Here is a 15,600-nt window from a genome sequence, read left to right on the forward strand (position 1 = left end):
TTGTATAAAAATGATGTTAGTTCATTTGTTAATAGACACGTCTATCTACTATCCGTCCATGCGTTCTATATAGGCTGTGGAATCCAGTTTCCAACTGCGAAAATGTCTGGTTTTGATGCATCGCCAGTTAATGTCGCGACGACAGTTATGTGTTGCTTTTGAAAAATGTTTACACATCTGGTGTCTATATAGGCTATGGGTGTGACTGAAGATGGTGAATTAGCTGCTTCCAATACACAGAACAACCTATCCTCATTAGTTTCTCGTCCTTTTTCCGCACAATGTGATGAACACCAGTGATAAAAGCAAATGCTGGGGAGCAGTAACTGGGATATAGCCGCACCAGGCCTCTTCTATTGAAACGTGCACGATTAGGAACAATCTCACTGTACGAAATTCGTTGGTTCCGGAGAGCCACACTAACAGTAGAAGAACATGGAGAAGTTAGTGACGAACCGAAGATAAGGTCATACCAATTAAACTGCTCAGGACACGACATGGACATTATTTCCATTAATAATTGGGGACAGGAGGCCTTACCATTGAAACATACAAACTTGCACTTTGACATATCAAACAGTTCGTGGTAACGAACTGTAGTAAGGAGCGACCCGGCTCAATAGTAACCAAAACTCTAAAAAATGGAATTTTGATATCAATAGCTACATCAAAAGAATCGCATTTTAATTCTGATTTTAAATATATAAGTTTCATCAAGTTTAGTCTTACCCATCAAAAGTTACGAGCCTGAGAAAATTTGCATTATTTAAGAAAATAGGGGGAAACACCCCCTAAAAGTCGTAGAATCTTAACGAAAATAACACCATCAGATTCAGCGTAACAGAGAACCCTACTGTAGAAGTTTCAAGCTCCTATCTACAAAAATGTGGAATTTTGTATTTTTGGCCAGAAGATGACGGGTGCGTGTTTATTTGTTTGTTTTTTTCCCCAGGGTTCATCGTATCGACCATGTGGTCCTAGAATGTCGCAAGAGGGCTCATTCTAACGGAAATGAAAAGTTCTAGTGCCCTTTTTAAGTGACCAAAAAAATTGGAGGGCATCTAGGCCCCCTCCCACAATAATTTTTTTCCCAAAGTCAACGGATCAAAATTTTGAGATAGCCATTTTGTTCAGCATAGTCAAAAACCATAATAACTATGTCTTTGGGGATGACTTACTCCCCCACAATCCCTGGGGGAGGGGCTGCAAGTTACAAACTTTGACCAGTTTTTACATATAGTAATGGTTATTGGGAAGTGTACAGACGTTTTCAGGGGGATTTTATTTTGTTTGGGGGTGGGGCTGAGGGGGAGAGGGCTATGCTGGAGGATATTTCCTTGGAGGAATCTGTCATGGGGGAAGAAAAATTCAATGAAAAGGGCGCAGGATTTTCTAGCATTATTATAAGAAAACAATGAAAAATAAACATGAAAACGTTTTTTCAAATGAAAGGAAGTAGTAGCATTGAAACTTAAAACGAACAGAGATTATGACGCATATGAGGGGTTCTAAAAATACTTTAGCATAAAGAGCGAGGTATTGGAGGAGATAAATACCTCGCTCTTTGTGCTAAAGTATTTTTAGTAATTTCAACTATTTATTCTACGGCCTTTCTGATTCAGGGGTCATTCTTAAGAATTGGGACAAAACTTACGATTTAGTGTAAAGAGCGAGGTATTAACGAGGGTACAAACCCCCTCGTATACATAATAAAAATATAAGATTATGAAAGTTTGTTACGTAAGTTAAATCTTAAGTTACGTATATTTTTTACTAATAAAACGTTCGTTAAAAATTAAAATGTTCTAATTGCCTTTTTAAGTAACCGAAAAATTGGAGGGCAACTAGACCTCCTTCTCCACCCCTTATTTCTCAAACCCGTCTGATCAAAACTAAGAGAAAGCCATTTAGCCAAAAAAAGAATTAATATACAAATTTCATTTTAATAATTTATGTGCGGAGAGCCAAAACCAAACATGCATTAATTCAAAAACGTTCAGAAATTAAATAAAAAAAAACTAATTTTTTTAGCTGAAAGTAAGGAGCGACATTAAAACTTAAAACGAACAGAAATTACTCCGTATATGAAATGGGTTGTCCCCTCCGCAATCCCTCGCTCTTTACGCTAAAGTTTGACTCTTTGCCACAATTCTACTTTTTAAAACAATTAAAAACTTTAGCGCAAAGAGCGAGGGATTGCGGAGGGGACTTTAAGAGAAATGGGAACTTTCTGGGAGGGCTTAAAGAGAAAGGCTTTGAATAGATTGGGATGGAGGAGGAGCGTTGCTAGCTGTGTTGACCTCAGGCGGCTTAGTGCTGCGGTGAGTTGTTAACAATAGTATATATTCTTCCCCCAGCTTCCTTTGCTCGATAAGGAACATGTACTGTGAATATATATCCAACATATCTAACATTTCGTTTGGTTTCGTTTTAGTGGCCTTTATATGTAAAAAAAAAAAAAAAAAAAAAAAAAAAAAAAAAAAAAAAAAAAAAAAAAAAAAAAAAAAAAAAAAAAAAAAAAAAAAAAAAAAAAAAATCGTAAAAGGATATCATTGACTGAAAAACGGGCCTTGTGGGTCAATTACATAACTATGCTGAAGACATGGAAAATGTAATTTTTTGAATTTCCAGAAATTACCGTTCTAAGTATATCAAATACTTAAAGATAACAGGAAAACTAAATAGTTAAAGGAAAAATTATAATAGTACGTATTTTTTTAGACAGATGGAAGGGTCCAAAGCCCCCAAAGCCGTCTTGATTACATACATAATGATTTAAGATACCACATGCATAATTATGTTAATCAGACAATTCATTTTACGGAAAATTAGGATGAAACGGCAAAGAAATTGCATGGCATGAGCTGGGTTGCCAACCGGTTACAGAGACATCACTAGATTTTTGCAATTTTTTGGTTGATTTAGTGTTTTTCTTCAATAATCTAGTGATTTATATACAACTTTAGTAATTTTTTTGTTTAGGCAATATAAAAAATCACTAGGAATAGTGATAAATCACTAGGGTGACAACATGAGGTCTACTATATTTTTTTATGCCATTCTCAGGAAACACTCTGCTTCCCCTCAAATAATCCCTTGGAAGCTTAATTCCAGCAACAAACACAAATTACAAAAAGAAAACCGCAACTGATTTATTAAGAAGCACATAATAACTTACAATAAGAAATCAAATCATCACAAAAGATAAAAAATAAAATTTTGCCTGTTATTTTTTACAAATTTTGATGACAGTCAAGATATTACAGAAACCATAAGATCAACCATCTCCGCTTTCTAAGCTTTATATTGCTAAATGAACTATTATAGACACATATTAGACTAGCTACATAATACATAGGCACTTGGTAGAGAAGAACACATACCATTCACGAAAAAATATTTATCTATCAATTCTGAATCACTGATGTAGTCAAGCTTGAAAAAAGTTTTTTTCTGTTTGGTCCTACTAGACAGGTTCAATGAACGTCTTTCTTTAGCAAACAAGAGTTAATGATGGAATAGAACTTCCTGACAAAAATTGTTATATTCGTGTATTTGTGATTTCAAAATTGTGCATTTAAACACTAAAATCATCTTAGCTATATTACTTTACTTTTAGGGGCAGTGTTGTCGTCAATTTACCTCTTAAAAGTCGCTTCCTTATTTTGAGACTAGCATTATTCTTGCAAATTAGTTTCAGCATTTGAGTGAGGATATTTTTTAGGAGCCCTATCTGCCCCTCCTGACGCTTTTGACATTTAAGGAGAGCGCTTAAGTAATTTCTGAACAATTCAGGTTTGACAGTGCTGCACTTATCGGGGAGAGTTAAAAATGGCCCTGAAACGAGTTTTCAGGGATAAGTGAGGCTAAAGATAAAAAAAGACATTTTCATTCAGGGATGCCAATAGGGGGGGGGGGACAAGTGAAAAATATTTTTTTTTGTATACTTAGTGGCCCCCACTCGATTTTGAAGAATACGTTTTTTTTGGTATCTTCAGTATGAAAAAACAATTAGAAAAAAGTTCGTTGTGCCCTGTTTTAATTTTTATTGTTCAATTTTGCTTGACAAACAGGCAAAGTCTCGTCTAAAATTTGGGGGGAGGGCGGTCAGAAAGAGAGAGAGACTATGTATTCATATCACCCCCCCTAAACCATTTTCAATTAGTGTGTATTCGTAGATGCATTCAGCTGAAAGCCCTAGTGAATAAAGGGATTCACTTAGGGGGCAGAAGCCAACAATACTGAAAAATGCGTATTTTTAGACTCAAATATTTCACTTTTCTGTTTTCAAAAAAAAAAAAAAAAAATCAAGAAACTCCCTTTATCCTACAAATGTCTATAGTTAGGCTGTGGCAATCTATGATTGGGTTAAACAACAGATATTTGGATACAATGTATTTAAAGCCCACTCCTTCAAAATAAACAATTTCTATCTACTGGTCCAACCGCTTTTCTTATTTATTCGCTTCTCGAGAAATTTAAGAGGCTAAATTTTTCGAGAAATTTTGTCCCCTCAGATTTTGAAATATACTTATTTTGGGATATTCTACCTCTTCTACTGAACATTATATTATTCTTCTTTTTTTGTATTTGTGTTGTTTTTACTTTGTATGTATTAAATAATATATATCTTAAAACAATCTCATATTTTTTCAGATTTTTTCCGCTCTCCTGTGTAGTAGGGCTATGCTATAAATTTAAGAGGCAGTTATAGTCATTTCTCTCCTTTCGTCCCCATTTTCATCTTCTCTTAAAATTATAGCTTCCATACTAAGATTAGTATACGTTTAAGAGAAATTAAAATAAATAACCAAGTCAAACCTAAAGTTATCAAATAAGTAAAGAAACAAAATCTAAAACAAGTAGAAAATGACATGAATAACCAAGTCAAGCTCAAAACGAACACAAAATATATATAAAACAAGACTGGGGTTACCACCTCCTCAAACTTCCCGAAAGCTATAGTGTTAATCCTGCTTTAATGAGTGGTTACCTAAAATTTCCACCGCTCCCCTGTGTCGCAGGCCTATGCTTTAAATTTAAGAGGCAGTTATAGTCGTTTCACTCCTTTTTTTCCCATTTTCATCTTCTCTTAAAATTATACCTTCCATGCATGATGATATACAAAAAGTAGAGTAGACAGCCTAATTCAAAAAAGGGTAAAAGTAAGATAGATGCTCAATTTAATGTTAGTAAAGGGCTGGGTTAGGGAACTATTATTAGCCCTTTTTAGATTCAATTCTAAAAAACCAGGAAAGGGCAACGAGAAAACCAGGAAGCACTACGTAACCAAAAAACGTTTTTAGAACCATAAAACACAGTCATTCCGACAAGCATGTTTCCAATTTAAACGTTTCTATGTTTTCTCATACTTAAAGCATTTGCTTTTTTTGTGTTACTTTTTTTTGGCTAGGAAGAGATAATTACAACACTTTACTTAAATTTTGAGAAAAGGAAAATTCTTTTATGAGCTTTAATGAGAGGTTACCTAAAATTTCCACCGCTCCCCTGCGTAGTAGGCCTACGCTTTAAATTCACGAGGCAGTTTCTCTCCTTTTCCCCCCCGTTTCCATCTTCTCTTAAAATTATTGCTTCCATGCAGGATGATACACAAAAAGTAAAGTAGGCAGCCTAATTAAAAAAAGGTCAAAATAAGATAGATGCTAAATTTAATGTTAGTAAAGGGCTGGGTCAGGGGGCTATTTTTAGGGCTAAAAAATGAAGCACATATGTAATTAAAACCCTAAAAAGTTCCCGAAGATTGAAAAACAGTAGGCTTTTCTTCATTCTCATCACCTCACAAAATTTTGGCTTTTGGAAATTACCACTAATTTGGATGAATTACCGCTAATATACCGCTTTTAGAATTGCCAAAATAATAATAATAAAAAAACTTAAATTCCTTAAAAAAAAACTTAGCTTCCATGCAGGATGATATACAAAAAGTAGACAGCCTAATTCAAAAAGGGTCAAAATAAGACAGATGCTCAGTTTAATGTTAGTAAAGGGCTGGGTTAGGGGGCTATTATTAGGGCCAAAAAAATGAAGCAGATATGTGATTAAAACCCAAAAAAGTTCCCAAAGATTGAGCAGAAGTAGGTTTTTCTTCATTCTCGTCACCTCACAAAATTTTGATTTTCGGAAAATTACCGCTAATTTGAGTGAATTTTACTATTCTGCTTGCTCATATACCGCTTTTAGACTTGCCGAAATAATTAAAAAAACTCTTCTGTCATGAACAGATAACACGTTCAGTCTAAACTTCACATTGGGGGGAGGGGGGTCTTCTAGCTCATTTTATTGATATGGCGTAATCATATAAAATATATATAGAACGCCTTTCAGAATTTTTTTGTGTCAAATACTAGTTAAACAGAGTTTCAAATCCGAATACACAAAAAAAAACAAAAAAACACTTGAACTATCCTACTTTATCGCTCCCATGTTGGTAAAATTAAGAATATATTTCTCAATTTTAGTCAAAATCATTAAATAAAACTGAACTGTGGCAACTAATTGTTTAATCAGCGCTAAATACCGTAAGTGGTACCAATAACTTTGAAAGACTCATGAACTAAAAAATCCAAGATTTAAGAAAAATCTAGGTCAAATAAGTATAAGAAATACAAAAGAAGTAAAAAAAACATAACTACAAAAAAATGAAATGAAACTGGACATATTCAAAGTGAGAACAGCCAACTCGAAAAAAAAATGAAGCATTGCCTTACTCAGTCGGCTAATTTTTAAAAGATCCCAGCCAATAGCTTTATTTGTACATAACCAATAGCCTCTCTTGTTTATCAGGTAACTAAATATACCAATTAGCTTTACCGAATTTTGTATTTCTTTGTAATATTTTGCTGTAATCCCAGGAACGCCCTCATGTTGAAATATATCAACATTAAGGGACAAAGGAAAGCCTTTCTTTTGCACTTTTCATATCAGTCTAGAAAATGAATAAGAGGGAGAGAGAATTTTATCAGAGTCAAGATTTAGCAGAACTGAGGGGATTTTTTGGTATTTCTTATAGTAGCATTTGTTCTAAAATAAAATATTATTTTCCACTATCTCTATAAAAAAACCGGAAACATAAGCCTTATGCTGCCTCTGCTAATTTAGGCATTAATTATAATATTTTATTAAGTATTAAATAAATTATGTTAATTTAGTTGTCTTCTCTAGTCCTGTAGTTTTCAAGTTTTAACATAAGATGACAATCATTTCCCGAATTACAAAAGTATCCTTTCGGTGATTAGTTAAAGCTATAGGCTAGTCACAAAATGACATATTTCAAACGGAGCATAAACATTAAAAGGCATAGCAGCTAATGTAAGACACATTTTTCTTTTTATGGACCAATTTGCATATATTAAACAAATTTCACGAAAATCGGTGACATGGTAAACATGACAACTGAATATAATAATTTCAACAAAATCTAACATATACATTGTCTCACACTACGGCCACAATAAATTTTAGACTGTGAATGCAAAATTTGAGCCAGATTTTTCGATGACGACTATAATAACATACTCAGCAGCGTTGCCAACGATTTAAAATAAACTGTACCAATTTTCCAACTAAAATTAATCGCGAAAGATTATTTTGTACCTTATGAACAGAGGGTTAATAATTAGCCGTGACAAGAAGAAAATCTTCAATACACTAAAATTTTAACAGATATCCGAATCTCAAAGGAGCCGGTAAAACCAAATGTACTGAATTTTTTTTATTGTACCATCAAATTCCCAACTGTACCGCACAGTACCAGGATCTCTAAATAGTACCAAAAACGGTGCAATTGTGTCGCGTTAGCAACGCTGATGCTCAGCGCAAAAGATACATATAAATTTTTTCCTGTCTAAGCACCCATATGGTTATCAGCCCTCTAAAAAGAAAAGCGGTAATACACTTGGACGAGATTCAAACACTACTAACAACTTATCTTAAGTAAACACAATAGATAACTTGATTAATATGTTGATTACCCGTATGTAAAGTTGTTGAGATTTATGATACACCTTCAATATATAGGATGTTTTGATTCGCACAAAAAAAAAACTAAATCAAATAGTTTCACAAGTGGCTCAATAGAAGGATACATGTCAATAGTTCAGGAGGTTGTGAGTTTCATTTCCATCGATGAAAATTTTTTTTAAAAGCAATTTATTTTTGAATTCTTTTGGACTTAATTTCCCCGTTCAACGTGTTTGGCTGCATGACCACGCCACCACTTTGTCTAACTACCAGGTGTAGATTTGTCTTTCGGGATGTGTCAGCTTCAATAACGTCTTTTTCATCAACAACAACAGCTACTATAAACAAGTCACCACCTAAGGCCACACAGCCACCTGAGGCCAATACAGCACTTCAAAACTGAGTTTGTTTCTTGGCTGTATTTACCTTAAGGATTGCAACTTTCAAAGAAGGCCTTACAACAGGCAGGTATGAGCAAAAGCGCCCCCCCTCCAAGTTCCCAGTTATGGGTATATCTACGGCTACAACCTGCTAGAATTATTACTTTATGGTCTCATTAGCTTTCAACTATCACCACATTGCATTAAAAAAAACTTATAGAAGTTATAATCTTATAGAAGTTATAGACTCTTATAGAAGTTATAATCTCAAACTGAATTTTCTTAAAACTATTACTACTTAGGTAATTACTTGTAGTATTGTTGTAATTACTACTTGTAGTAATTACTACAATCTCAAACCTTTCTTACTTCTGTCAGGAGATGACGATTAAATATTACAATTAGTCACATTTCCTGAAAAATAAAAGGACACTTATGGTTTATTGAGAATCATAGCTTTTCTCAGTAAAAATTCTAAAAAGCAAGAAAGGAAATCTCCAGGCATACACAATGTATATTTCAAATTCAATTAGGAATCATATATTTGTTACCTAATTGATGATATACGTCTTGAATTTTTTTAGCTTGGGCTTTATTGCAAGCCTTCACCGTTCATTATGCATCTGAGAAATTCAAGCTCCTCCTCCCTTTATGAACAAAGCTCCTCCTCCCTTTATAAAATTCAAGCTCCTCCTCCCTTTATGAACATAAGCATAAAAAAAGAATTGAAATGGGACTACCAACAATGTTCACGTACAAAATTAAACGTTACAAAGAACAGCAGGTAATGCATATATGAATCACATAAAAAATAAAACATAATTCTTGTAGAGGGTGTAGGAGAAACAGTTTTTTCACATTATTACAGAATATTACGTTGGAATACCAAGAATTTGCAACAAAACATAACAATTTTCAGAAAATAATAGCAAGTCTCATTATGCGAAGGTAAACGATTTAATCCAGATATAGAAGAAGTGGAGCTAATTTAAAATTTAACAGATTTTTTTCTTTTAGCAAAAAACCGGTAAATCTATTCACTTATAAGGATCTTAAAAATGCAAAAAAAAAACAACTGTCAAAGAAGACAGTGATGTTAAGTTGAGAGGCATGAAGAAAAGCCGCAATTTGAAGAGGAGGCGGGCCTGGAAACATTTTTAATTTGAAAAGATGGATTATGTGGTTTAGTGTTGGTGTTTTCGATTATTGCGCGAAAAGGCAATAGAGAAAACAGTCAGGTCATATGGAGGGAAGACCTAACCGACTGAATGGAAAAGGTGGCGAAAATCTACACAGCGAGACGTTTGCTAGACATTGAGCTGATGAAGCTGGGACACAAAGGGGGAGTCGAAACCAGTATTCAACAATCTATGTACATAAAGGTATATTTATTGGTATGAGCAGAGGAGAGGGGAATGGTATTAAAAATTACTTCTTTGGCTGTATTAAAAATAGAAAATTTAAATTCTTTGGCGCAGATATTCGAATTTTCACAGGAGGTATCCACGAGCAATTCTTTGGGGAAGGAAGGGATGGCACAAAAGTTAAACTCTTAGAGAGAGCAAAGAAAAGGGGAAGTATACTGGATTATTTTCTGGGGCTGTATTAATTGCCTGACTCGAGGAAATTGGTCAAAAGAAAATGTTACTGGTAAGTTGAGGTAGATGAAGAATAGTCGAAATTGTAAAGACAAGGTGGATAGAGGAAAAGTTGGAATGCGAAATTGAAGTGAATTTAGAAATATTTTTTTAAGTTGAAAAAATGAATTATGTGGTTTAGTTGAGGTATTTTTAAACGTCTGAGCAGTTGAAAAAGGTTGGTTATGTGAAAATGATAAAAAGAGAAATTAAAAAATTGAAAATAAAAAACTTTGCCCAAATTATTCTAGAGTGTAGTGATATGTAAGATGTGGTAAAGATACGGCTTTTCACTTTGGTCAATTGGGGGTAGTAGTGAGTAAATTGGGAGAAGGGAACGTAAATCGAGCCTCATTTATTGTTTTTGATTAAAAAAAGATAAAATTATTTTTGGTACTTGTGTATTACCCAGTAAGCACTCATTAATTACGCTTAGGTTAGATCTCAGAAAACCGACTTCATAGCTACAGAGACATGTGACGGGTGATACAAAGCATTGGACTTATATAATTTGCGCAATATATTTCCATATTAGGGGGGAGGGGGAGGTTAGGGGCACTGTCCAAATACTTTACCAACAACCTTTGCTCCCCTTATGTACAAATATACAACCCAAATATTATTATATAAACTTAAGGTTAAATGAAAGTTATATTTCATTAGGATTACCCTAACTTCACTTCTCGAGTGTGTAATGGCTAATACACAGGTACCCTATTTTTAGTAAACGAATACATCTTTTTTCTGGCATGGAATGAAATTTCCTATCAACGTTAATGTACAAAGTGAAGAAGGAAACACTTATCGTAAAAACCCTTTTCCGTTCTAAAAAAACTTAAAAGTAATCTTTTTCGTGGATTTGGTATTTTTTTCTTCACTTCAAAAGAAATAATTGGCACAAATTTATAAACAACATGCACGTTGAAATTAACTAGTCATGTTAAAATTCTCAATACATTAATAAAATAGCATTTAAAATGAAATTAATAGAACTAATAAATTACGCATTATTAGTTCTTCCAAAGTAACTGAAAGATTAAATGAAAAGAAAAAGAAATTTTAAGATTAAGCCAAAAATAAATATTATTCGAAAAGTCATATATACTAATATATACCTTTTTCTGTGTCACTAGGCCTTAACTCGAAATTAAGCCCTAACTTATTAAGACATTCACGAACGTCTTTAAGTCATTCTTGAATGTCTTCCATGTCTTAAAAATCAAAAATCCAAATTTTTAAGGTTTTGGACTTGTTTCGTCACTAATGCGTCACTTACAATTTTTCATAGTTGGTTTACATTGCTCAAGCACGAGTTGCAAGATAGTAAAAATAAAATTGTTTTCTTAGAGTAACTTATTTTCATATGGTAATCGTGCTATTAAATTAAAACTGATTTATTAAAAGTGAAATTTTAGTTATTTGTTGCGAATTTGCTGAGCTACAAGAGAAAAAAAGACAACGTGTGAGTAAGTATTTGGATGGTATAGATGCTTCATGGAATTAGCAAATAGCTACACTTCCAGTATAAAATTCAAAAATTTTGTAAAAAAAAAAAAAAAAAAAAAAAAAAAAAAAAAAAAAAAAAAAAAAAAAAAAAAAAAAAAAAAATTCTAGATCAACTTTCAGCACCGATCACGAATTTTTTACATCCATTTCTTTAATAACAGCAAGGCGATCTTTTATTTGGGACACTACATTTCTGGAAACTCTAAAAACAGAAACCATATTTCGTATAGTACTGATTATTAATTAATCTTTAAAGTAGATTTTGAAAGCCATTTTAAGGATAAAGTTTCCAGGATTGTTTAAGTCAGGGGTTCTAAACAAATTTTGAACATCACTAAACCAAAAGAGCTCAATTTGATTATTTTTTCTTTTAGAAAACTATTATGACCAAGCCCGCGAAACAGAGGCTAAAGATTAAAAAAGAAGACTATTTGCTGATTTTAGACTTCATTACATCCATCGACTTCTGAAAAAATATCTGGAATTTAATACTATTCTTGGAATGGTGTTTGGAATGCCTCCAAAGACAGAGAATACTCCTAAGTGTATATTGACATAAATAAGTAAGATTTTGTGAATTTATGTCTATTCTAACTAATTAGTGCTTTTTTGCAAGTGCTTAAATAAATTTTAGCATTAATTGTGTTATTTTAGTGTCTTTTTTAGAAAAAATTATTTTGAACATAATTAGGTGAATACTAAATTAGTCAAATAGAGTTCTAAAAAAATAAAATTAAAGAATTTGTTTATATTAATCTTAAATTTTTTTTATATAGTTTTCCCTGGTTATCCCCGCTGCTCTATAGAGTTGAATCAATTAAAAAAAATAAATATGCTTACATATGCTAGCAAATCTTAAAATTCAAAATCAAACTTGGTAGGAATAACTTCTGAAGGGCTAAGTTATAAACAAATAGTAAGAATAATGAAATCACAATCAACATTAATTGCAGAAATTCTATTGCAGAAGTTGACCCCCAGGCCGGGGTAAAAACTAGAATGAAGTTAATTAATAAAAAGAAAGAAAAATATGCACAAATACGCAAGTAAATATTAATGTCTATAGCCAAAGAGGCCGCGCATCTAAAATACAGTTATCGAGGATGGAAGCGGAAAGCCGAGGTTGGAGCCCCTTCAAGAGGTAAAAAATTCCACATAAAATACCCGCTTTTCCTCCGACGCCAAAATTCTAGGTACAGCCCTGGAATCAAAACCCTGGGTCTGGCATTGATCCAAGATACAAACATATTCCGACTGCTTCTAATTTCGTCCTTGGATTATAGGTTATTGAAAATTACTTGGATGAAAAGTAAATCAAACTAGCCCTCCCCAGAGTAACCAGGAATCAATATTGAGAATATACTTTTATAATTGACATCTTTCAGACATCTTGAGATGCCAGGTAGCTAAAAGTTTATAGGCCCACGTTCATTACCCCCACACAAAGCTGCAATAGAGCTTATATATGGCAAATAAGAAAGCAAAAATAAATCAAAGTTCGAATTTCAATCAAATAACATCAAATTTAAATGAAACTGAACAAAATGGCCTGGAATATCACTGAAGTAAAAATGCAACGAGAATAACAAATGCACACACTAATTCGTATTGCTAATAATTAAACTAACCATCAACTGGTTGTAATTAAACTAAATAAGCACTTGGGAGTTAGCGATTAGGTTCATTTTCTGCTACTTTCCGCAAATTTGACGTTTTCCTCAGAAGATGTTGTCCAAACTAAAAGTAGACAAATAAAATTAAAGTCACATAAATGTCGAACATTCTGAAGAAACGACAACTGTATTGTACTACCACAACGTTTACTCTATGTGAGGTAATAAAAATCAAAGAGCATAAGTAGACAAAAAAAAAACAGAAAAAAAAGAAAGAAAAAAAAGGAAAAAATGGCAATAGACGGTGAAAAATACCAGCGGTCTCCACGTAAAAAGCTAAAGATGTTGTCCAAACTAAAAGTAGACAAACAAAATCAAAGTCATATAAATGTCGAGCATTCTCAAAAAAAGACGACTGTATTTTACTACTACAACGTTTACTCTATGTGAGATATTAAAAATCAAAAAGCATAAGTAGACAAAAAAACAGAAAAAAATAAGAAAGAAAAAAAAGGAAAAAATGGCAATAGACGTTGAAAAATACCAGCGGTCTCCACGTAAAAAGCTAAAGATGTTGTCCAAACTAAAAGTAGACTAACAAAATCAAAGTCATATAAATGTCGAGCATTCTAAAAAAAAGACGACTGTATTTTACTACCATAACGTTTACTCTATGCGATATAATAAAAATAAAACAGCATGAGTAGAAAAAAAAAATGGCAATAGACGGTGAAAAATACCAGCGGTCTCCACGTAAAAAGCTACAGGTAAACTAAGTGAAATAATAGTAATTAAAGAACACAAGAAGAAAAAAGAAAACAATGTGGCCATCGATTATGACGAATACTGGTGATCTCTAAGTAAAAACCTACAGGTAAGTTGCTCTATACGCCTATTACAATTAAAAACACCAGTACAAGTAAAAACACCTATTATTGCTCCTAAACTAAAAACTGGACTCACGAAATTAAATTCATGTAAAAATTGGGTATTATAAGAACACAGCTTGTATTTTACTGCCACAATTCCTATTCCTATGTGAGATAACAAAAATCGAAGAACACAAGAATAAAAGAACGAAAAAACGGTAAAGAAGGCGGCGGTCGAGGATAACTGCCATTACATCATATGAAAAATACATAGAATAATAATAATGATTAATAATAATGGTAATAATACAATAGCGAGTATAATATTAATAACATATAATATTAATAATACAATAATATAAATAACAATAATAAGGTAATAATAATAACAGTATAATCGTAATAATACATTCATAGGCAGCACCATAGCGCTGCTTGAGTAAAGAACTATGTCGGCACAATGTATTTTTTTTTCTTGGGCTTGGACCAGGGGACTCCGTATTGAAGTTGTCGTACAAACTTCAAAAAGGACTCAATCGATTGGAGATTGAGAAGGCTAGTTCCTCTTTTGATAGTCGAAAGTAATCGGAGGGGGAATCCCCCCCACCAAGCCCATCATTTCTCCAAACACTTCCGATCAAAATTTTGATACAGCCATTCGGTTCAAAGTAGTTGAAAAGCCTGAAAATTATGTCTTTGAAGATGACCCCCCCACAGCCCTCAGAACAAGGGTTGTAAGTTATGAACTTGGGGCACATAAAGTTTTTATAGAAAGCGTTGTCGTAGAAACTTCAAAAAGGACTCATTCAATTGAAAATTGAGAGGGCTAGTGTCTTTTTATTAGTTGAATGTGATCGGAGGGCAAATCCCCCGCACACCCACGCCCATGACTTCCTAAGACACTTCCAATCAAAATTTTGAGATAATCATTTTGTTCAACTTAGTTGAAAGTTCCAGAAATCATGTCTTTGAGGATGACATATACCCCCCCCGCGCTCAGGGCAAGGGTTGTAAGTTATGCCCTGGGGACATATAAGGTTTTTATAGAAAGCATAGTCATATAAACATCGGATGGGGCTCATTAGATTGGTAATCAGAAGCTCTAGTGCCTTTTTTAAAAGAACGGGGGCAGCTAACCCCCCCGCCCCCTACACACACAAACACGTCGTATTGTCCCGAAATGTATCTAATAGAAATTTTGAGAAAGCCACATTATTCAAAATAGTCTAAATATCATATAACAAGGCTTTTGGGGTTAAAACCAACACCTAGAGCCTGAGAGCAAGGGTTGTAAGTAGTGATGCCCCTTTGTTTTATATGACACACAAATCCATGGATTCTATTACACACACGTTCCTGGATCCCACGAGTGCCTTATCCTGTCCTTCAATGACAGCCGGTAGGTGTTTGTTACGTCATAGGGAATGTTTTATAAGAGATGCAGGCGTCTGTTACGTAATAGTTTCTTTTTTTAAAACCTTCAGGGCTTCTTTACTCCACGATTTCTAAGATTGTTACGTTATATTCGTAATAAACGCGATAAAAATCACATTTATTTAGTATTGTCTATCATAGTCTGATTCTTTCTTTTTTTCTCTTCTCTTTTTTTCCTTTA

General features: G+C 33.4%; 1 protein-coding gene across 1 annotated transcript in view; it reads right to left on the minus strand.

The window, feature by feature from the left end:
• Positions 1–11,612: 11,612 nt before the first annotated feature.
• LOC136033607 (mitochondrial fission regulator 1-like) overlaps positions 11,613–15,600 on the minus strand; it is a 51,037-nt gene continuing 47,049 nt past the window's right edge. Inside the window, exon 8 of the mRNA XM_065714393.1 lies at positions 11,613–13,240. Within this exon, the coding sequence (XP_065570465.1) occupies positions 13,172–13,240 (69 nt within the window). The 3' untranslated portion in view covers positions 11,613–13,171. The remainder of the gene's footprint in view (positions 13,241–15,600) is intronic.

Source organism: Artemia franciscana, chromosome 12 (assembly GCF_032884065.1).
Source record: "Artemia franciscana chromosome 12, ASM3288406v1, whole genome shotgun sequence".
Taxonomy (NCBI): Eukaryota; Metazoa; Arthropoda; class Branchiopoda; order Anostraca; family Artemiidae; genus Artemia; species Artemia franciscana.